The following is a 23,279-nucleotide window of genomic DNA, read 5'->3' on the forward strand; positions in this document are numbered from 1 at the left end:
TTGAGAACTTCTGCCTTCTCTGGATCATTATTAACATAGGAACATGGGACACAGGACTGGAAGGAACCTCCTGGGTCAACAAGTCCGGTCTGCTACTATCACAGAACAACCCCATCATATCATCTCATTCATAAATGTATCAAGGTTCATTTTAAAACCAGAAAGGTGTCTTGCCCACACTCCTCCTACTGGGGGGTCAGAAACTGTCTTCTAATTCCCAGCCTACATTCATGCCTGCCCAGTTTATCCCCATTTGTTTTTGAACAATTGACAATTTTAGTGTTCTAGTGATTGCTCTGGTTTATAAGTCAGTGCAATGACCAGAATCTCTGGCACTTTCCTTTAAAATCCCAAATTCTTCACAGTGTGTGTGTTGGATTTTGGAGCAGATGTGGGGGGGGGGAGGCACATGCGCTAAACCAAGTGGCAGGCTGTAATGAATACGGGACAGCAGGTTCTATGTATTTTAGCACTCCTCCCATTTCCCTTCTCCCTCTCCAGCCCCATTCAGCCAGGAAGCCTCAGGAGCCACTTGCCCAAACAACTAGCCAGTAAAAAAACTTTTGAGAAAAAGCCAAACAATTGCAGGGATGCCAGACAGAGCATGAGTCACCTAGCTGTCAGCAGCAAATGAAGCTGGACTTTGGACGGCAGCCTCCTTGCCCCTTGCTCTACATCTCACCTCAGGATGCAGCTGGTTTAACTAGACAAGGAGTAAAGGCAGTTTTGACTAGGGGCTGCTGGCAGGTGGGAGGCGCTGGGGACCTGATGCGGGGGGGCAGCGGGGGCTGACATATTACTATGGCTCTTTGGCAACGTATACTGGCAAATTCTGGCTCCTTCTCAGGCTCAGGTTGGCTGCCTCTGCTCCGGGCTAACAGCACACGCAGCGTGACGGAGGAACAGGACTGACAGCACACGCACACCCAGCTGTGCCTCTGACTCGTGTGCTGGCTTCTCAGATCTCTCTGCCAATAAAACAGAGACCAAGTCCAAGGACCCAGAGCTGGATCCCAGCGGCAATACTGAGACAGGGACGCACTGTCCCAGCCAGTGGCATTGAGCAATCACTCCACTTCCCTGTATGTGTCACTCTTCAGAATACAGGCAACAGGAGCATTTAACAAGCATTAACCTTCAGCAGGGAGACAGATGCCCCCCAACCTGCTCCTTCTAGAGAGCCCCATAGATCCAGGCAGCCACCATCCATTTCTTCTCTGCCTCTGCCACAGCCCAGGCAATAGCTGCCCGCGCCAAAATGCCACACAAGGAGCAGCAAGAATGCAGCCAGCTCAGAGGGCAGCATTCCCCAGTGGCTCGGACAGCGACCCTGCACATTTCACCCAGATAACAGTAGTATCTTTCCAATTCAAGCATTAAGAGGAACATCTTCCTGGGGAGATCATCACCAGTTTGTGTGCGAACATGCAGGTTTGCTTCTCTCTCAGTGAGCACGTGTCCACTCTTCTGTGACTGTAGCCCTTTCTGCACAGGCCTTCCACATGGGGGAGGGGAGCATGTACGGTGACCAGATGTCCTGATTTTATAGGGACAGTCCTGATTTTGGGGTCTTGTTTTTATGTAGGTTCCTATTACCCCCCACCCCCATCCCAATCTTTCACACTTGCTGTCTGGTCACCCTAGGAGAATGCTAGGCATCTGTCTGCAGCAGCATGGCAGAGTTTTCCGGAGTTCCCACTACCAGCTGTCGATCCTACTGGGAGTGTTAAGTGGGTTCTGCTGACTCATGGAGATGGGTTGCTCATTACCCATCTGGACAGAAGGAAGGTGGGAGCAGCTCCAGGAGAGGGAGAGGATAAAGGATGTGGGCTGAGAGGGCTGGGAGAGGAGCCATAGGAGCAACCCAGCTTGGGGAGAAGGACTGAGCTGGATGTTATTTTAGGGCTCAGTCACAAGGGGCAGAGCCAGGATGGTCCCAGCTAGTCTCCCAACAGGCCACCTCTCCACATAACGAACGAGACAGACGCAAGCCTTTGAAATTGCAAAGGCAGCAGCTGCTCATTTAGATTTGTCACCTCAGGACCAGAGTGAGACTCAGGCCCATTGCGCTGCATTGGCTCAAGCCAGCCATGGCTTTATCTGCCTCAACACACTGCTCAAAAGTCACCAACCACACCAGGCAATGCTACCCCTTGCATACCACAGCACACTAAGCCAAGCGGGCAACAGCCCAGGGCACTGGGCCACACTAAGACAAGCGGGCGATGGCCCGGGGCGCTGGGGCGCACTAAGATGAGCAGGCCAAGGTGTGTTGACATAAACACACCCAGGTCCTCTTTGCACTATCACACAGCAGCATCTTTCCCTACCTCATCCACAAACTTCTGCAGAAACGACTTCTCCTGGAAGGGCTCGGTCCTCAGGCGTCCTGCAAGAGAGATGGGAGTGTGAGCATGGCCAGCAGCACCAGCCTGGCCAAACACCCCAGCTCGCTACCCGCACTCTCTGTGACAGGGAGATGAAAGGAGAGAGTGCCTGGTTTTTTATTGTTTATTGAATTACCTGAGGGAGGTACTAGGCCATGTAATACCTACACGACACTGGCAGCGCCCGTCAGGAGAGAGAGAACCCCAGTACTCATCAGCCCTGGCACCAGGGCCCATTAGGAAAGCATTACAGCCAAGGAGAGCTTGGTGGCAGACAAGCATTGCCCAGACTTTTCTCCAGTCCTGTGACATTGACATGAACTGCAACCATATAGATCATTGTTGCAACTACTGTTATATATTTGCAGCAAACATTGTACAAAGGTTGTCAAGTGAGGTGTCTATGACAAGGTTATGGTTTGCTGGTTATGATTATGCACTCTGTGTGCGTGGATCATTTTTGTATTTAAAGTTGTAAGTATTGGCTGTAGACTGTCCGTATTTCACACTTGTGCTGTGCTTCTGGGTGACATCCCAGACAAGTTGGGGTTAGCTCTGCCTGGCCTGCTTGATGGCCCATTAAGGGCCATCAGCAACACAACTGGCCCACTGAGAGAAGCAGATACACCTTGGAACTCAGCAAGGCAGGGACAGGCCTATGGACAGGACTGTAAGGGGGTTTTCATGCCATGTGCTGAGTAGCTTGTGTTTGGAACAAAGGAAGCAAAGGCTGCATGGCAAGAGACTATAAAAGGAAGCTGCATCTCCTCCATTTTGTCTTTAATCCTGCTTCTTGCCTCTGGAGGAACTTTGCTACAAACGGAAGCTCTGAACAAAGGACAGAATGACCCATCCAAGCTCTGGATGTACTCCAGAGACTTGATTTGAACCTGCAGTTTATTCCATCACCGTTACGAGTCTGAACCAAGAACTTTGCCATTACTGTATGGAATTCATTCCATTTAACCAATTCTAGCTCTCATCTATATTTCTTTTTATGAATAAATCTTCAGATTTTAGATTCTAAAGAATTGGCAACAGCGTGATTTGTGGGTAAGATCTGACTTGTAATATTGATCTGGGGCTTGGTCCCTTGGGATCTAGAGAACCATTTTTCTTTTACTGGGGTATTGGTTTTCATAACTATTCATCCCCAGAAGGAGTGGCACTGGTGGTGATACTGGGTAACTAGAGTGTCTAAGGGAATTGCTTGTATGACTTATGGTTAGCCAGTGGGGTAAAACCGAAGTCCTCTCCGTTTGGGTGGTTTGGTTTGCCTCAGTAGTGAAGGACCCCCAGCCTTGGGCTGTGACTGCCCTGCTCTAAGCAATTTGTCCTGAATTGATACTCTCAGTTGTGTCCCATCAAAGGCAGAATCATTACAGGGCCAAGACATGACGACACAGCAGGAGCCCTCCAGGTCACTCAGGGTGGTAGGGAAACCATCTCCGGAAACCCACTAGTAACCATGACAACATGAAGAAGACAGTCCCTGAGGCCTGAATGAGGGCAGATTTGCACCTCAGCAGCAATCAGCTGGGAAACCACCATAAGAAAGCCCCTTCCTAATGACAGTCACCATTTCAGCAAAGCTGCCCCATCCTTACTGGGCTACAGCTGTCTGCCCTGAGACAGCATGGGGTTTCAAAGGCCCCTTAGGCAAACTCGGCTTCAGCACTGTCTGCAAGTTTGGAAACATGCTCCAGCCTTTAGGGTTTCCTGCAGTTCAGTAAACACGGCTTCCAGCCCAGGGCAGACAGGTCCAAGGACCTACAGTCAGCTCCCCAGGATGGCTGAGTGAGGAGTACCCTGCAGTGTGAAGCTCCCTGTTCCCAGCGACTCTGTGTTGCAGCAAGGAGGCTCGGGAATGACTATTGCCATACATTCCTGGGGAGAGGCACCCCCCATCCCCCACACAACTGTCCCCAAATGGATGGGGAGATGTTCTGGTTGCCTAGAAAGGCACTTCCACAGTGGACCCCCTCTCAGCACACGAGCCAAGGAGCGAGGTGTAAGCACCTCACAGAAATGCTAAAGGCTTTGGCTAGCACTGACCATGAGGGTGAGGCTACCTGCACCTGGAACTCCCAGCAGCCTGTAGGCAGCATTCTCCCCAAATCCCCATCATTGCCTGCACCTCAGGCTAAGCTTATTGCTCCCCAGCCCACTGGAAGCCGTTGTGCTGCCCTAGAACCACCACCACCACCACCACCACCACCAGCAGCAGCAAGAGGCAAACACATACATTTTGGTGTGTCCCAGAAAAATGGAGACTGCCATTCCAAGCTTCCTCTGCAGCCCAGCTGAGATGGAGGAGGGTCTCCCTCTGCTCCCACTCCTTCACGCACAGAACTCACCCAGAGACTACTGCCTCAGAGCGAGGCCCATCATGTTCCCCAGCACCTTGCAGTGGCATCCCACCATGCAGCCCTGAAGCCCCAGAGTCGAAGGTAAAACGGTTACTTACCTTTCTGTAACTGTTGTTCTTTGAGATGTGTTGCTCATATCGATTCCAGTTAGGTGTGTGCACACGCCGCATGCACGGATGTCGGAAACTTTTTCCCTAGCAGCTACCCGTCAGACCGGCTGGGGAGCCCCCTGGAATGGTGCCAAAATGGCGATCTATATAAGACCCTGCCGGCCCGATCCCCTTTCAGTTCCTTCTTGCTGGCTACTCTGACAGAGGGGAAGGTGGGGGGGAATGGAATAGATATGAGCTACACATCTCGAAGAACAACAGTCACAGAAAGGTAAGTAACCATTTTTTCTTCGAGTGATTGCTCATATCAGTTCCAGTTAGGTGACTCTCAAGCCTTGCCTCGGAGGTGGGGTCAGAGTCAAGGAATCGCAGATTGAAGGATCACTCTGCCAAAGGCTGCATCATCCCAAGAGTGCTGGATGATGGCATAGTGGGACGTGAAGGTATGAACCGAAGCCCACGTGGCAGCCCTGCAGATCTCCTGGAGAGGAATGTGTGCCAGGAAGGCAGGTGACGATGCCTGAGCTCCCATGGAGTGAGCCGTAACAGCAGGCGGAGGGGCGTTTGCCTGATTATAGCAAGCACGAATACAACCAGTGATCCACAAAGATATTCACTGAGAGGAGACCAGGGTGCCTTTCATCCGAGTTGTTTTATGAGAGGGTTTTGTCCGGTCTATATAGAAGGCAAGTGGCCGTCTAGCGTTGAGAGCATTGAGGCATGGTTCACGTAGGTCAGCATGCAGTTTTGGGTAGGAAACCAGTAGGAAGCGGCGCCCTGGCTCACGTGGACGCAGGACACCACTTTTGGTAGGAAGGCTGGATGAGGTCTTAGTTGGACTTTATCTTTACGGAAGACGGTATAGGGCGGCTCACGCATGAAAGCCCAGAGTTCGGACACTCAACGTGCGGACGTGGCGGCCATGAGGAAGGCGACCTTCCAGGAGAGATAGAGAAGAGAGCAGGTGGCCAGCGGCTCGAAAGGAGGGCCCATAAGGCAGGAGAAGACCAAGTTAATGTCCCATGCAGGCACGGGTGGCTTTGTTGGAGGGTGGATTTTCTCCAAGCCTTTGAGGAAACGCTGCACAACCAGGTGTGCAAACACCAAGCGTCCTGTCGCGCCTGGGTGAAATGCAGAAATGGCCACAAGGTGGACCTTAAGGGATCCAAAGGCTAGGTGCTGGCTCTTTAAGGACATCAGGTAGTCAAAGATGCATGGAATGGAAGCCTGGAGCAGGAGCACCTGCTGCTGAGCGCACCAGCTGGAAAACCTCTTCCACTTAGCCTCGTAGGTAATCCTAGTCGATGGCTTGCGACTTTCCAGAAGCACTCACCTTATCGAATCCAAACAGGCGCATTCAGACTGGTTCAGTCACGGATCCTCCAGGCTGTGAAGTGGAGCGACTGAAGGTCCGGGTGTGGGAGACAACCATGGTTCTGAGAAATGAGGTCGGAGCCTGAATTGACAGGTCCAGCAGGGTCAGGTATCAACACTGACGCAGACAGGCAGGGGCTACCAGTATGCTATCTACCTTGTCCCAGCGGACCTTGAGGAGCACCTTGTGAACCAGCGGGAACGGTGGAAAAGCATAAAGCAACTGGCCAGACCACTTGATCTGGAAGGCGTCTGCTATGGAGCCCGGGCTGTGACCCCGGAACAAAAAGCTGGGCACTTTCTGTTGGTCCACAAAGTGAACAAGTCAATTCGGGGAGACCCCCAGGTGCGGAAAATGGAATGTATGATATCTGGGTGTATCAACCATTCGTGGGTAAGAAAACACCTGCTCAAGCTGTCCACCAGAACGTTCTGGACACCCAGCAGGTATGAACCTTGAAAGTTGATGGAGTGGGCTAAGTGGAAGTCCCACAGAAGGAGGGTATCTTGGCAAAGCAGCGATGACTGGGCTTTGCCCTGCTTGTTCAGGTAGAACATGGCCGTGGTGTTGTCCATTAGGACTGCTACACAGTGGTCCCACAAATGACGGAGAAAGGCTTGACACGCAAGGAGTATCGCCCTGAGCTCTTTGATGCTGATGTGCAGCGACAGCTCGCTTTCATGCCATAAGCCCTGCATTGTGAGGCTCTCAAGGTGGGCTCCCCATCCCAGGGCAGATGCGTCTGTGCCCAGGGTTAGGGTGGGTTGGGGCGGATGGAACGGGATCCCGGTACCCATTATCTGGGGGTCCAGCCACCACTGCAGGGAGTTGAATGTGCACTTCGGGACCATGAGGATCATTTCTAGGCTATTGCGTCCCGGCCAACAGGCAGACACCAATCACATCTGAAGCGGCCTGAGTCTTAGCCTGGATTGTTGCACCACATATGTACAGGACACCATGTGACCCAGCAATCTGAGGCACTGCCTTGCTGTGGTGGTGGGAAACTTGCAGAGGCTGGTAATTAAGCCTGCTACAGCCAGGCATCGTGCTTCTGGATGGAAAGCCCTCGCTTGATTTGCATCCAGGACTGCATCTATAAACTCTGTTGTTTGAATAGGGGCAAGGATGGACTTCGTGAGGTTTACCATGATACCTAAGCAAGTGAATGTGTCCTGAGACTGGACATGATGGTGAGACCAGCCCTGTATAAGTCAGTTGTCTAGGTACATGAAGACGTGTACGTGGTGTCAGCGAAGAAAAGCAGCCACGACCGCCATGCACTTGGTAAAGACATGAGGGGCTGTGCACAAGCCAAACGAGAGTGCTGTGAATTGATACTGCATCTTGCCCACCACGAAGCGGAAGAAACGTCTGTGAGACAGAGTAATCAAAATGTGAAAGTACGCATCTTTCATATCGAAAGTAGCATACCAGTCTCCTGGATCCAGTGAAGGGATGATACTGGCTAAGGCAGTGGTCCCCAACCTTTTCATCTGGCAGGTGCCAGACGAAGGACCGTGGCGGCGATCGAGCATCCGCGAAAATGCCGCCAAATTTCAGCGGCGACGGCTCTCGATGACGTCACTTGTCGGCAGCAAGCAGTATCATCGAGAGGCGTCGCTGCCGAAATGCCGCAGAAATTCGGCAGCATTTCGGCAGATGCTCGACCTCCGGCCAGGATGCGGATGCATTTAGATGCCCCCGCGGGCATCATGGCGCCCGCGGGCACCACGTTGGGGACCTCTGGGCTAAGGAGACCATACAGAACTGCAGGTTGACAAGTACTTGTTGAGCTCCCTGAAGTCCAGAATAGGTCTTAGGCCTCCCTTTGCCTTCAGGACAATGAAGTAGCGGGAGTAGAAACCCTTGCCCCAAGCTCCTTAGGCACTTCCTCCACTGCCCCTAGGGCAAGGAGAGATTGAACCTCCTGGATGAGGAGTTGCTCGTGAGAAGGGTCCCTGAAGAGGGACAGGGAAGGAGGATGGGAGGGCAGGATGGAGTGGAAGTGGATAGAATATCCTGTCTGCACCGTGCGGAGGACCCAACAGTCTGAGGTAATAAGGGACCAGGCATGGTAGAAACGAGTTGGCGAATGAGAAAGGGATAACTGTCCGGGGTAAGAACTGGTAGTCTGTCCTCCGGCGCACCTTCAAAATGGGCACTTAGGGCCCAGGGGTGACTTAGACTGTCCTTGACCTTGCCCGGGGGAGGGGTGGTGGTTTGCGCGAGACAGTCTACGTCGAAAGTATCGACCTCTGCAATGAGAAGAGTCCTGCCTCACTCTAGGAGGGAAAAGGACATTGCTGGATGGTCTGTGGCTTAAAGGGCTTTCTTTGGTTAGCCGGGGTATGCATACTTACGGACTTAATGGTGTTTCTCGTGTCCTTTAAGGCAGGAATCAGTTTGATCCACAAACAAGTCCTGGCCATCGAAAGGGAGGTCCTGGATGGTATGCTGAACCTCGGGCGGGAGGCCGGAGGACTGGAGCCAGGCATTCTGCCACATAGTGATTCCCAACGCCAGAGGGTTATGCAGCCGCGGCATCGAGGGAACCCTGGAGGAAGGTCCTAGCAATCAATTTACTCTCCTCAGCAATGGCCTCCAGTTCTGTACGAGCCTCTGCTGGGAGAAGGTCTTGGAATCTGAGGACCGCAGACCAAGAGTTAAAATTGTACCTACTGGGGATCGCCAGTTGGTTAGCGATCCACAGCGAGAACCCCCCAGTAGAATAAACTTTTCTCCCAAAAAGGTCCAGCCGTTTAGAGTCATTTGACTTGGGAGCAGGCCCTTGTTGGTCCTGTCTCTCCTTGGCATTTACCGTGTCCACCACAAGTGAACATGGGGCAGGGTGGGTAAAAAGGTATTCATAACCCCTGGTGGGGACAAAGTACTTTCTTTCTACCTCCTTAGCTGTGGGGGGAATGGAGGCCAGGGTTTACCAGAGAGTCTTGGCGTTGTTTTGAATGGTTTTATTCATGGAAAGGGCCACCCTGGATTGCCCTTCCAGTTCTAGAATGTTCACCATGGGGTCCTCATCCTTCACAACCTCCTCAATTTGGAGGTTCATATTGAGAGCCATGCACCTCAATAGTTCTTGGAGGACCCTAAATTCCACCGGGGTGGCCCAGACGTGGATGTGCCAGCCATAGCCTCATCGGGGAAGACAAGGACGACTCCACTGAGAGGGCTGGTACAGATGTAACATCCCGGTCGGCCATGGGTGTTTCCTCCTGGGGACCTGGGATAGCCTCTATCGCAGGCACTGGCTCCACAGGTTGATCCGGGTCAGGAGGACAGCTGAGAGTTGCCTCAGGGGGCCTGGGGCTCAACTGAGACTGCGACCCTGGGCTTGGTGGTATGCCCAGGGTGTCAAAAATTGCCACTGGGGTTGCCTGTGGGTCGCTGGTGGATCTTGGCCAAGGCTCCCTGGGCAAGAATGAGGGATGTCCGAGACCCCAGAGGCTCTCTCCAACCTGCCACAGGGGGATCGGGACCACGACGGCCAAGGAGGGGCGGTGCGGGAGTGGGTCAAAGAAGGCAGCACTGAGTCTCTTGGGAGGCGCAGGTCACGTGGGCATCAGCACAATGAGGCTGATCGCGACCGCAACCAGTGTCGCGATGGCAAGCGGTACCACGATGGCGAGCGGTGCCGCGACGCCAATCGATAGTGGACCACGGACCGGTGCCGTGGTGATCGCTGACGCTGGGATCAGGGACCCGCACTGCATCGGTTTGAGGGGTGCCGCGAGGTCGCTGATCATGACCTGGACCTCAAGCAGGACCATGTTCTTACAGTTGAAAGTGACCTCAAGCGGGAAGGGCTCCGAGGATTGGGACCGCAGGACCAGCGCAGCGAGTCTGACCGGTGCCGTGAGTCAGACTGGGATCTGGGGCAGTGAAGGGACTCAGAACGGTGCTGGGACTTTGAGTGGCAAGGAGATGCTGGCCTGAGGGTTGACAGTCCGAACATCGCCGGTTTGCCCTTGGATGGCACCAGGACTCGTGTTGGGGCCGGTGCTGGGACTGGAGGCACCGGAGCCGTCATCTTGATGAGACCTCTCGCTGCCTCGAAGGTGTCCAGCGTGGACAGTAAAGTGATCTCTTCTACTTGCACTGTCCCGTGTGCAGGGCTGGCCTGAAGAGAGCTAGGCAAGGCGGCCTGCTTAGAGGACTGGTTAGGCTTTTGCTCCATCGGGACCGTGGTAACTGTCTTGACCCTGACAGGGGGTCCTCCCACAGCAGTGGTGCCTAACCTTTTTGTGGCCAGTAGCACATACATGTTTTCAGAAGAGTGTGGCAGGTGTCAACAATTTTTCAAGGCTTATTTTGTATTTGTACATTCAATAATAAGAAAAATATCATATTTAATATACATAATATATGAATCCATAAAATAAAAAGGGTAATTTTACATGTAAAAGGTATTAATTAAATTATTCGGCAATTACTCTTTCATCTTACCATGTGAATTTGCTCTTTTTTATCTATCTGTAAGAAAAATTAAGGAGGTTTTACAAAATAAATATCATAAACAGTTTTCATCTTATTTATTTTAAAAAAGTAAAACATTGTTGAACTGCTGGTCCAAATATATTTATTATTCTTATTTTAACATAGAATGAAGCCTGTGGGCCCAGAGCTCTCTGCCCCCGGCAGGCGCAGGGCCGCAGCTTCTCTCCCCTGCTGGGCACTAGGCAGGCATTGTCCCACAGCTTGCTTCTTGGCAGCAACCGGGAAACGGAAGCAGTGCCAAGGTGGGTGTTTCTGGGGCCCGGGAGATGGACGGTCCCAAGATGAGCGTGGGATCTTCTGCAGTGCCGAAGACGGTACTGCTGGCGGAGCACTCCACACTGAGGCACTTGGGCCCGTGTCTTGAGAGGGCTGACTCCATGAGGAGTTGCCTAAGATGAAATCTCCCTCTCTTTACACGTCTGAGGTTTGAACACTTTACAAATTCTGCATTTGTCCACTTGATGGCCCTCCCCCAGACACCTGAGACAGGAATCGTGGGGGTCGCCCGTAGGCATGGGCCTGTTGCAAGACTTGCAAGGCTTGAAGCCCTGAGAGGGCATGCCCCAGGGCCCCGCAGGGCAGTTGTTGAGGAGACTGCCCTCAACAGCTAAACTACAATTAACACTTAACACTAACTACTAACAATCAATCAACAATCAAGATAAGAGAACACTAGGGGTAAGTGAAGCACTTGATAAGACAAGAGACCACTGTTCTAACACCCGTCACAGGCGGTAAGAAGGAACTGAAGGGGGGTTAGGCCGGCAGGGGCTTATATAGATCGCCATTTCAGCACCACTCCAGGGGGCTCCCCAGCCGGCCCGAGGGCTAGCAGCCAGGGAAAAAGTTTCTGACATCCGTGCATGTGGCGCACGCACACACCTAACTGAAATTGATATGAGCAATCACTCGAAGAACAAAAAGATCTCACAAAACTAAGTGATTGGGCAACAAAATGGCAAATGAAATTTAATGTGGATAAATGTAAAGTAATGCACTTTGGAAAAAATAACCCCAACTATACATACAACATGATGGGGGCTAATTTAGCTACAACTAATCAGGAAAGAGATCTTGGAATCATTGTGGATAGTTCTCTGAAGACATCTAAACAGTGTGCAGCAACAGTTAAAAAAGCAAACCGGATGTTAGGAATAATTTAAAAAGGGATAGAGAATAAGACGGAGAATATCTAGAGGTCTATAAAATCATGAGTGATGTGGAGAAAGTGAATAAGGAAAAGTTATTTACTTGTTCCCATAATATAAGAACGAGGAGCCACCAAATGAAATTAATGGGCAGCAGGTTTAAAACAAATAAAAGGAAGTTCTTCTTCACACAGCGCACAGTCAACCTGTGGAACTCCTTGCCTGAGGAGGTTGTGAAGGCTAGGACTATAATATGCCATCACCCAAGGGCAGGAGCTCCTCTTTCCTACTCCTGCAAACAAGAAAGCCAGCTGTTCTGTGGACACCCCTGCACTTGGGTTTCTGAGGACGTCCCAGCGAGACTACCGGGGGTTGGTCCCAATACCTGACTTGCCTGGCCCTGTTGCTAGCTCCAGGCCATCATTTCTCCACCACCACTATGAACTGTTCCTCAGGAGTGGTTCAGGTGATTGCTCCATCTGCCAACAATGGGACAAACTCTGCAAGTGGGAAGCCCTGCACCTCATGTCATATTAAGGAACCCCTTTGAGGTGTTGGGTGGGCACAAAGTGACTGGAGAATGACACCTCCCAGCCCCCTTGCTGGCTCCTGCATCAGGCATATACCTGCTGATTCTACACCCATAAATAAGCTTCTTTGGACTCACGTGAGCCCTGAATATCCAGTACAGTAACACCAGAGGGAGCCGGAGTCTGGTTCGGTTCATGTGCTAACCTAGTTCTAAGCACAAGCCGTGCGCTGCCCTTACTTACACCCTTTCCCCCAAGGGAGGCAGCAGGTGTCACTGCGCAAGGGAATCGCCCTGCACAATCCCTATTCCTAGGGGTGATGCGCAAGCCTTACAATCATAGAATATCAGGGTTGGAAGGGATCTCAGGAGGTATCTAGTCCAACCCCCTGCTCAAAGCAGGACCAACCCCAACTAAATCATCCCAGCCAGGGCTTTGCCAAGCCTGACCTTAAACACTTCTAAGGATGGAGATTCCAGCACCTCCCTAGGGAACCCATTCCAGTGCTTCACCACCCTCCTAGTGAAAAAGTTTTTTCTAATATCCAACCTAAACCTCCCCCACTGCAACTTGAGACCATTGCTCCTTGTTCTGTCACCTGGTACCACTGAGAACAGTCTAGATCCATCCTCTTTGGAACCCCCTTTCACTTAGTCGAAAGCAGCTATCAAATCCCCCCTCATTCTTCTCTTCTGCAGACTAAACAAGCCCAGTTCCCTCAGCCTCTCCTCATAAGTCATGTGATCCAGCCCCCTAATCATTTTTGTTGCCCTCCGCTGGACTCTTTCCAATTTTTCCACATCCCTCTTGTAGTGTGGGGCCCAAAACTGGACACAGTACTCCAGATGAGGCCTCACCAATGTCGAATAGAGGGGAATGATCATGTCCCTGGATCTGCTGGTAATGTCCCTACAGCCCACAATGCCATTAGCCTTCTTGGCAACATGGGCACATGTTGACTCCTATCCAGCTTCTCATCCACTGTAACCCCTAGGTCCTTTTCTGCAGAATTGCTGCCTAGTCATTCGGTCCCTAGTCTGTAGCAGTGAATGGGATTTTTCCATTCTAAATGCAGGACTCTGCCCTTGTCTTTGTTGAACCTCGTCAGATTTCTCTTGGCCAAACCCTCTAATTTGTCTAGGTCCCTCTGTATCCTATCCCTACCCTCCAGCATATCTACCACTCCTTCCAGTTTGCTGAGGGTGCAGTCCACGCCATCCTCCAGATCATTAATGAAGATATTGAAAACTGGCCCCAGGACCAATCCTTGGGGCACTCCACTTGATACCGGCTGCCAATTAGATATGGAGCCATTGATCACTACCCGTTGAGCCTGATGATCTAGCCAGCTTTCTATCCACCTTATAGTCCATTCATCCAGCCCATACTACTTTAACTTGCTGACAAGATATGGTGGGAGACCGTATCAAAAGCTTTGCTAAAGTCAAGGAATAACACGTCCACTGCTTTCCCCTCATCCAGTTATCTCATCATAGAAGGCAATTAGGTTAGTCAGGCATGACTTGCCCTTGGTGAATCCATGCTGACTGATCTTGATCACTTTCCTCTCCTCTAAGTCCTTCAGAATTTATTCCTTGAGGGCCTGCTCCATGATTTTTCCAGGGACTGAGGTGAGGCTGACTGGCCCATAGTTCCCCAGATCCTCCTCCTTTCCTTTTTTAAAGATGGGCACTACATTAGCCTTTTTCCAGTCATCCTTAAAGGTCCCAGGTCACCCCTCACCTTCCAGCAGGCATTTGTGGCACCAGTTAGTAGGAAAACTTTCCCCACTGGTAAGGAGAGCAAGTCTGAGCTGGAATCACTGAGATTACAGGGCCTGGAGTACCTGACATCACTTTCCAGCACTGCACTTACCAAGGGGGCTGTATAAATAACCAACTAAATAAAGTTTTCAGGCCCGCGAGGCATGCAGAGAGCAGTGTGTCAGACAAGCAGCACTAGACCAGTACCTAGTGGATCCTGGGGAGCTGGTCCGGACCATAGCAGCCCTCTGATGTGCAAGGGAAGCTCTTTGAGGAAATCAGGCCATGCTGGTGAAAAGCAGAGCATCCCTCTCCCCCCAACCCCCTTAACACTGCCCTCCAGCCCAAGGCGTGCAGAGCCTCTGCCAGCTGTGAACCAAATCCACATGTCAGCGGCATCGCCAGCTGAGGGTGGGACCCAGTACCCCTTCTAATCACCGAGGGACTCCACCCACCAGCGACAGCTCTGACAGTCCTTATATCACCTCGCTCTGGACACTGTGCTCTGACAGCTGGGGATTAAACCCAGGCCCCTCGTTCACATCTCAGAGACTCCACACTGGAAACAGACCCATGCGCACAGCCATGCTTCCAGGGGAAGAGCTGGGAGCCCCTGGTTCCTCTCCAAGTGCTCTGCAAGCTACTGCATGTGGGAAAAAACCCAGACTCTGCTCCAGTTCCTTCACTAGCTGGCTTTGGATCCAGGCTCCTGGTAAACAGCCAGGTACTCTAAGTAAAGCAAAGAGCCCCTTGGCGACTTCCCAAGTCCTTCGGCTACTGGTCAATGTCCATTCCTCCTCCACCTCTCCCCTGGGGACTACTCCCAAGGCTTCTGGCTACTGTCTGACTGCTATAGCAGCTGAACATGAAACACAAGCCTCATTGGGTAATAGCCAGACTGAGCACTTTGTGCCAACCCCGTGCAGGGAAGGAAACTCACTCCCTGCTCTCTCCAGCCCTGGTTTCCCCATGAGTGGAACAGCCCTCCGTACCTCTGCTGAGAGCAGCCCCGCTCTCCCTGTAGTCTTCAATCTCAACATCCTTCTGCACCAGGAGAGATGCCAGCTCTTGAAGCTGGTACTGCAATGCCAGGCTCATCCTGATGAGGGGCCGCACAAGATGACGGGAAATCTAAATAGGAAAGACAAAACAGGGAAGGCCAAGAAGGGCACTTAAACTGTCTCTAGAACAAAAGCAGTTGAAGCAGGTCAGTCGACAGCAGCAACGTATTGGCAACAGCTATAGCCAGCGTTTACTCAGGACTTCTCAGCGCTCACCAATCACAGCAATGCCTGTCTGCCATTCCAGCATCTACCAGCAAGAGGCACTCTATGGAACAAATCAGGTGCACTGGTTGTGCAGGGAGGTCTCTGCCATTCCTGCCTCTCCCAGGAGGAGGCACTGTAGGGAATGGTATAGAAATGTTGGCTGTGAGAGGAGCTGTAGAGAAGGGGGCAGGAGCTTTGACTGTGGGATAACTTCCATCTACCCCAGTCTCAGCCTCTCCCAGCAAGAGACGTTGTACAAAACAGCACAGGCAGTGAGGAACAAGATGGACATATGGTGGAGAAGGTTCAATATAAGAGACACACTCCAACTCCACAGACAGCTATGGGAGTGGCAGGAGACAACAGCGAATTCCTTCAGTCTGATCAGCCCAGTGAGAACTTCTGTAAGCAGCACAAACAGGCCCCTCTGAGCCTCACGCCCCCCAAACCCCTGTGGGCCCTGACGTGAATTCTGACACTGGAAACAGACATGGCTGTGACTAAAAAATAAAAGGAACTGTGCTGTCAAATTGCAGCTTGAGGAAATTGAGAGACTTTCACAGGAAAATGTGATCAAAGGCATGAGGATTCTCTACCCCCAAATCCTATCCAGGCCCTTGCTGCTGCCCCCCATGCACCCATCTACCCAGCCCAGGCCACCTCATCCTTGCCCAAGGCCTCTCAGTGCAGAGGGTCCTGCCCTATTCCTCAGTGTGCATTGGATGAACCCTGCTCCGCCTTGCACCAAGGGCACTTTGTTCAGGGGACACGCTCTCTCTGCAGCTTCCTGGCCTCATGTCAGAGGGGTTCAAGTCAGGCCAGGCCAAGCTCTGCTCCCAACGGACCATCTCACCTAGCAACTCCAGTGAGATGGACACAGGGAACAACCCCCTCACTGTCATCTGTGGGACAGCCTGGGCAAGACCCATGCAGCAGGGCCCAATGGGCCCTCACAGCCTGTCTGACAAAACCCTACTCATTCTGTGCTGCATTCTTATCAGCAAACCCAAGCCCCTGACATAGGGGTACGGTGAATACGGTGTCACTTACAGGACACCACAACCCCAAGAGGCCCTGAGTCCATGGCACACTCACTGCAGACAGTTGGGGAGTTGAGTTCTGCAGCTCCCTCCTCTTTCAGCCAAAGGTTCAAGCCATGGACACCACAGGTCCCAAAATGCAATGCGGCCTCCATTTGGGTCAAGATGCTGGGAGCTGTGGTCCCCATGGGCCATCCCTTCACTTGCAGAGTTGAGGAAGGGAGCAATCTGCTCCATTCTAGGCCAGTTCGGCACAGGCCTCAGATTCTTGGTGAGCGGCTGAGCAAAACCTGGGCCCCGTTCCTGCATTACTAACAGTAGCACTTAGCATTATGCAGTGCGTCCCATTGCCTCAGTGCTTTACAAACATTAATTAAAATATGAACTAACAGGACAGCAGCAGCTGCTGGTTCACAGCTCGCTCTATCACTCCGATAACACTGTGGGATTCATACTTTCTTTGAAGGGCAAGAGAATGTCTTTCCAGGGCCATGCGTCTTGGCCCAGGTGAGCAGCATGGGTCTGCCTCACATCCTGTGTTCTTAATGAAACCAGAGCTAACATGGCTCCTTTTTGTTACTTCTCCACCTGTGCACCAGCAGAGGCGGACACGGCTCTGGGAAGGTCCTGTTGCTGGACAGCCAGCAGAGGGCACTGACAGACGGGGTGGGTTTTGGTATGCCTCATTTGTTCTTTGTAAAAGGATTTCAGGGCTGGTGAAAGGAGCTGCACTGGCAGGCTGGAGACTGACTCCTCCATGTACCCCAGGAAAGGCAGAGTCTGGGCAAGCCCCACCCCTGCACACAGACAACAACTTACAACTCTGCTAGGGAGGATGAGCCTGTGTGGTGAGCTCTGTCCAGCCCCATCACCCTTTCAGTCCCTGGCATTGCCAGTGAGTCAATAGGTGCCCACCATACGGATGGATTCTGAGGACATCTGTCCCACTAGCAACGGGACTGAGACCCCAGCTCTGCTCTTTTTAAAGAGAAAGGGGAGAATTTTAAGTGCAGATATTTCAAACCCACGACATCAGAACTTTCAGGCAGGTCCAATATTGGTCTGATCAAAGGGCCAATGCCCTTTAAAGGGGCCCCGCCAGGGAGCCTCATCCTGTCCTCTTGCTAGCTGCCCTGTCCCATCCTTCCACAGTCGTGGTGAACAGATGGGGAGTTTGTTTTGTAAATGGTATTACAGCAAATTTTGCAGCAGAACAGAACACTTACATGCACTGTCCCAGCAAGCAGCACTCACAACCTGCCTAGGAGGCCCCTTCCCAGCTACAGCTGCCTCAGCTTCCCTAGGGCAAGTCCCAAATCCATCACTTGCTTCTGAGCTGCCTCTGTTGACTAGCAACAATTATTAGTTAGGTGCACAGCACCCTCTGGTGCACACTGAACACCACTACAATTTAATCAAGCTACAAAGAACACACAGCCTTAAAGACAAGTGTATGTAAGAGCAGAGAATGCCCCAAATTTTCCCTATGCATATCACTGTGAACGAATACACTTCTCACCTGCAGAGCCACTGAGAATGCTGGAAGTGAAGCCCTCATAGGCCAATTTGTTCTATAAAAGAACAAGGGAACGTCCAGTCAGGGCTGTGTGCAAGAGGACAAGCAGAGGCAAGCCACCCATCAGTGGGGGGCACAAATCTCTTCTGGAGCCAGGGCAGTACTGGGGCCAAGGCAGCTCCTCCTGTCCTGGGGCCACAGGGGAGATCCAGCAACTCTGGCTGCCAGGAAAGAATGAGCTTCTCCAGCCGCTGGAAGTGGGGGGGGGGGGGGAGGGGAAGAGAGCCAGCAACCAAATTTTTATTCCTTTACACACCCCTACATCCAATTAAACTGAAAAGCAGTGAATTCAAAACTGATCAAAGGAAATGCTTTTTCATAAGACGCTCAATTAGCCTTGTGGCACTCATAGCCACAAGAAATCATCAAAGCAGCATCAGCTATTTATATGGATAACGGGAACATCCACAGTTACAAAAATAAGGATTTTTTTAAACCAAATGTTTTTAGCAGGGCTATAAACCTTCATTCTTCAGGGCATGTGCCAGTCTCTGACCTAGGGACAGACATTCCACCACTGCCCACTGCAGAGTTCCCTGCACCTCCTTCTGAGCAGCTAGGACTGGCTTCTGTCACAGGTAGGAAACTGGGCTGGAGGAGCCCTGCTCTGGGACGGCCTGGCCATTTGTGTTCCTAACTAACCCAGCACCTGGTGTGCTTGGTTCCTGATTTTCTTTCTGGTCCCAGTTTTGAATCTCAGACTGAAGCCTCCTAGCTGTTTGCATGGTGCCACCTACTAAAAGTAATTACCTCAAACAGACAGCCTCTTTCAATCTGCAGGTACACAGAACATTGTACAAAGGTCAAGGGACATAAAAGCACAGACTGGAATCATATCCCTCACCAAAGAATCAGCTGCCTCCAATAAGACAACATCAAGCAGTGCTGCAAAACAGTTTGGCAGGAAGTGGGCAAGCCTTGATTCCCAGCTGAAACTGCAGGAGGAGATTTGGGAAGAGAACAAAGCCACTCGGAAGCTCTGTAAGAGCTGGACTGTGAGCTGCAAAGCCAAAGCACCTTTCATTACCAGGTGGCCAGAGTTTCAGTTTTATGTTTCAACCAAAACACAGACCTCTAGCAGCAGAGCATTGCTTAGCACCACACAAAGGCATTGGGGTCAGCACTGGATCCAAGAACAGAGCACCCCCACTCCCACTCCTTGCAGCATAGCATGCCACCTAGTACCACACTGGGGCCCTACTCCTTACTGAGCCAGCCACCCCATTCCTTAGACTAGGACTTGCGTCCCAGACCTGGCCCTTATTAACTTACATTGGAGAGGGTTCAAAGAAGAGCCACCAGAATGATTACAAGATTTGAAAACCTGCCTCATAACGACAGACTCAAGGAGCTCAATCTATTTAGCTTAACAAAGAGAAGGTTAAAAGGTGATTTGATCACAGTCTGTAAGTATCTACATGGGGAACGAACATTTAATAACGGGCTCTTCAGTCTAGCGGACAAAGGTAAAATACAATCCTATGGCTCAAAGTTGAAGCTAGACAAATTCAGATTGGAAATAAGGTGTACATTTTTAATGGGGGAGAGTGATCAACCACTGGGACAACTTACTTGGGGACATGGTAGATTCTCCATCCATGACTATTTTTAAATCAAGACTGGCTGCTTCTCTAGAAGATCTGCTCTAGGAATGATTGTGAGGGGCATTCTCCAACCTGTGCTGGACAGTAAGTCAGACTACATGATCATAATGGTCACTTCTGGCCTTGGAAACTAGGAAACTCTGCTTAGCTTGAGAGTTCCAATGGAGGTTTGACTGCAGGACAAGATCGAAACCTAAGGAACGAAGCATATGCCTCTCTCTGCTCCTCCCTCCTCGCTTGTATCTCATCATGCAACCCCACCACTCCACCCCACCAGCGATGCCAGGCTTCATCACCAGCTTCGCCCACAAGTCCCATTGCACTTTCTTCCATGGTGACCCATACACAGGGAGCTAAGCTAGTCCATAAAGCAGCCATCCTGGACATCTTCATATCCCTTCCCTCTTCCAGGCAGGTGGTCTGGTGGGCCCCCCCCCAATACCCACTTGGCTCATGTTAATGACTATCCTTGTCCCAGCTCCCTTTGATTGCTATGTCCACTTGTTGTATCTCACTTAGATGGCAAGCTCTTTGGAGCAGCGACCATCTCTGACCCTGTGTTTGTACAGAGCCCTACACAGCAGGGCCCTGCTCCTGGAGGAGGCCTCCAGATGCTATTGTCACTCAGATAATTAACGCAAGGAATGAATACAAGGCAGCACTATGGCCTATGCTAGATACTCAACAATGGTCCCTTCTGGCCTTAGTATCTATGAGTGGCTCTAGGGAACAGTACTACACAGCCCCAGCAGCTCTTCAGCTCCTTTCCTATCCCTAGAAAGACTAAGCAGGGTACTTGGCTTTTATGGACACCAACTCAGGAAGCCCCCCAACACCCCTGGGAGGCGGGGGAGGGGTGAATTCTCTTTCCCACAGGAGGAGAAACTGTGGCACTGAGAAAAGCAGTGACTCGGCCAAGAATACATAATGAGTCGGTGGCAGAGCCAGTGGCAGAACTCAGGCCCTTCTAACACTCAGCGTGGTGCTCATTCCCACTGGCTGCACTGTTTTATTATTAGGCTTACTGAGATTGCTGTGGTGCAGGGTCAGGGTCCTGCTGTGATGGGTGCAGCACACACACAGGCAGAGATAGGAAGGTTGGACAAATTCCTGGAGGTTTCACCACAAGACGTTATCTTTAATTAAAGACTAAACTTTAATACATGGCTTGTGTTCCATTGGATTGTAGTCTACCTTTGTCTGCTAGGCTGAAGAGCCCATTATTAAATATTTGTTACTCATGGAGGGTTGGCAACCCTAAGAGATAGCCCTTGGCTGGTGGAGTTGACAGTCTGACCTGAGCAGGAAGCAGTAAGTGGCTGTGTCACACAGCAGGGGAGGGGAACAAGGGTCAGACCAGGTGATGCAGGCAGTTAGTGCACACCTTGGTAACTCCAAAGCCTCCACAAGATTTTTTGAAATCAATTAACTCAGCTCCCGCCACCCACTGCAGCCCCTCGCCATCAGTGACTGGCTAGTTTTGCTGAGCGTCTCAGCAGGAGGGACAGGCACATGGCACATTGCAGAGCCCTTTCCTCACCATCTCCACAGCAGCCGCAGGGCAGTGGAAATCCCAGTAGAAGGGTAGCCCGGAGAGTTCACTTTTCACATGGATGATGAGTTTGCTGACGGTCTGTTGGCAGGAGAAGGAATTGGCGTCACTCTCCCTTCCTTCCAGCAAAGGGCACATCAAGTTGCTCAAGCGATTCAGGAAAGACGACACATGGGCTGTCAGCCGCTTGTTCAGCTCCTGGGAAAGCCCAAATGGAAAGGTGCAGTTAATGGGAGCAGCAAGGCACCCTGGAGACCCCAATGTTAGGCTCACTCTGATCGTGTAGAAACCCCAGCAAATAGGGTCCATCCTAGTTCATTCTGTCCAGGGTTCCGCGCTCTAAAAGTCCATCCTTGGGACTGTCACTGCTGGCAGCTTAGCCACACATCCTCCTTCACCTTCCCTTAGCCAATACAGAACAAAGCCTCCAATGGAACAAGCGGGACTGAGAGCAACAGACACCCATCTGGTCTATGTTCGACAAAGAACTTTCTTCACCAGTTCTCCCCATGCCCGTAACGCCTGGGATCTGGGCATTCCCTCCTGGCCCACCAGATCCCCAGCTCTGGGCAGGTGGAGTTTGAAAGGGCAGGATGTAGAGGGCATAATGAAATTTTATCCCCATGTGGCTCCTGGGATGCCTTCTCCAATATCCCACTGCCCTCCCATTACCACCCCAGGGCTCTCCTGTGCTAGGACACCTCTCAGCTGCTCCAGGCTGGCTGAGAAACTGTTACAGCCTAGCCCACCTGCTAAGACAGATAAATGGAAAGCAGCCATTGTAGTATATGGCAGTAGCCAAGAAGACTCTGCCCATCACCATCCACCCCCCAGCAGACGCCAAAATATAAAATACTCTAACATTAAGCCCAGTGATCGGGGTAACAGTTCCCCCAAGAGGCTCTAAACAGGCCTTGCTCCCATCTGCCCCTTGGCCCGGACACAGAGGGGACCTACAAGAGAGGTAGACGGTCGCTTGTGCTACCTGGCCTGTCTCTGAAATTACAGAAGATGTAAGTGACATCATTAAAACGAGCATGTAACTGAGGCTGTGGAAACTGCCAGGGTAGCATCCCTGGAGGAGCAGTCCTGAAGAGGAAGCTGCTGATAGCCTCTGATCTGGCCACTAAAGCTAACAGTCGTCTCTCCCTTGATGGCCATACCCAATTCTATGGCATCACAATCACCAGAAAGATGGGGGAAGGAGGACAGGCTGCCAGAGTGAGACACTGCTAGTGCACTGGCCTTGCACCCCTGGAAACAAGCTTCCATCCCAGCCTACAAGGGAAATGTGTCTGATGGCCTCACCCCAAGCAATATCTCTCAGAATCACAGACCACCAGTTTGGTACAGTGTCTGAGGAGGAGGAATCCAGAACTGGAACAGCCAAAGGTGCTGATTCAGAACTGAGGGGCACTGATAGAGCTGTGGGGAAGGAAACCAGGACTGAAATAGAAGGGAGGCTGCAGATCAGGACTGAGGGGCATCAGCAGAGACTGGGTGCAGAAGCCCAGGACTAGCATAGCAGGAAATGTTGTAGGTCAGAATGGAGAGGAATCAGCAGACCTGTGTAGGGCTTCCCACATCAAGGCCTTCTACCCTAGTCCTATTGAAGCTGTCATCACTCCTCTGCACGTCCTATAAACTCATGCTGGAATGTGAGCAGGCTTATGCATAAAAGGGGATTTGTGGATTTTGCAAAACTCATTCCAGACTCACCTTGGATCTTTTCCCAATGACATCCGTGTCTGCACGCTCGTACCACACACTGCTGAGGTCAGAGATCAGCAAGACGTAGCTGGTTTCTCTGAAACAAGCCTTGGCAATAAAAGTGGATTCACCAATGCAAACTGAAGCCCAAGGCTGTGTCAGGAGGCTGCTATCTAGATCCTCAGAGCCCTCCATCCTGCAAGAGAGCAAACAGGCTTAGACAGCAGCACTCAGCAAAGGCAGAGCACAACTTCCACCAGATCCCACTCCCTGGAGAGAACATGCTCCAGGAAAGCGTACGTGCGCCTCTCAGAGGCCTTTGCATCCCCACT

At 51.5% G+C, this 23,279-nt stretch overlaps 1 protein-coding gene across 2 annotated transcripts in view; it reads right to left on the bottom strand.

Annotated features, from left to right (window-relative positions):
- NHEJ1 (non-homologous end joining factor 1) overlaps positions 1-23,279 on the bottom strand; it is a 149,359-nt gene that overhangs the window by 123,364 nt on the left and 2,716 nt on the right. For both annotated transcript variants that reach the window (XM_050917163.1, XM_050917162.1), the window contains exons 2-5: positions 22,957-23,143; positions 21,226-21,435; positions 15,190-15,328; positions 2,331-2,389 (exon numbers count right to left, since the gene is read on the bottom strand). In XM_050917163.1, coding sequence (XP_050773120.1) covers positions 2,331-2,389; positions 15,190-15,328; positions 21,226-21,435; positions 22,957-23,142 — 594 coding nt within the window. In that variant the 5' untranslated portion in view covers position 23,143. The remainder of the gene's footprint in view (positions 1-2,330; positions 2,390-15,189; positions 15,329-21,225; positions 21,436-22,956; positions 23,144-23,279) is intronic.

The sequence above is a fragment of the Gopherus flavomarginatus genome, chromosome 10, assembly GCF_025201925.1.
Source record: "Gopherus flavomarginatus isolate rGopFla2 chromosome 10, rGopFla2.mat.asm, whole genome shotgun sequence".
NCBI lineage: Eukaryota > Metazoa > Chordata > Testudines > Testudinidae > Gopherus > Gopherus flavomarginatus.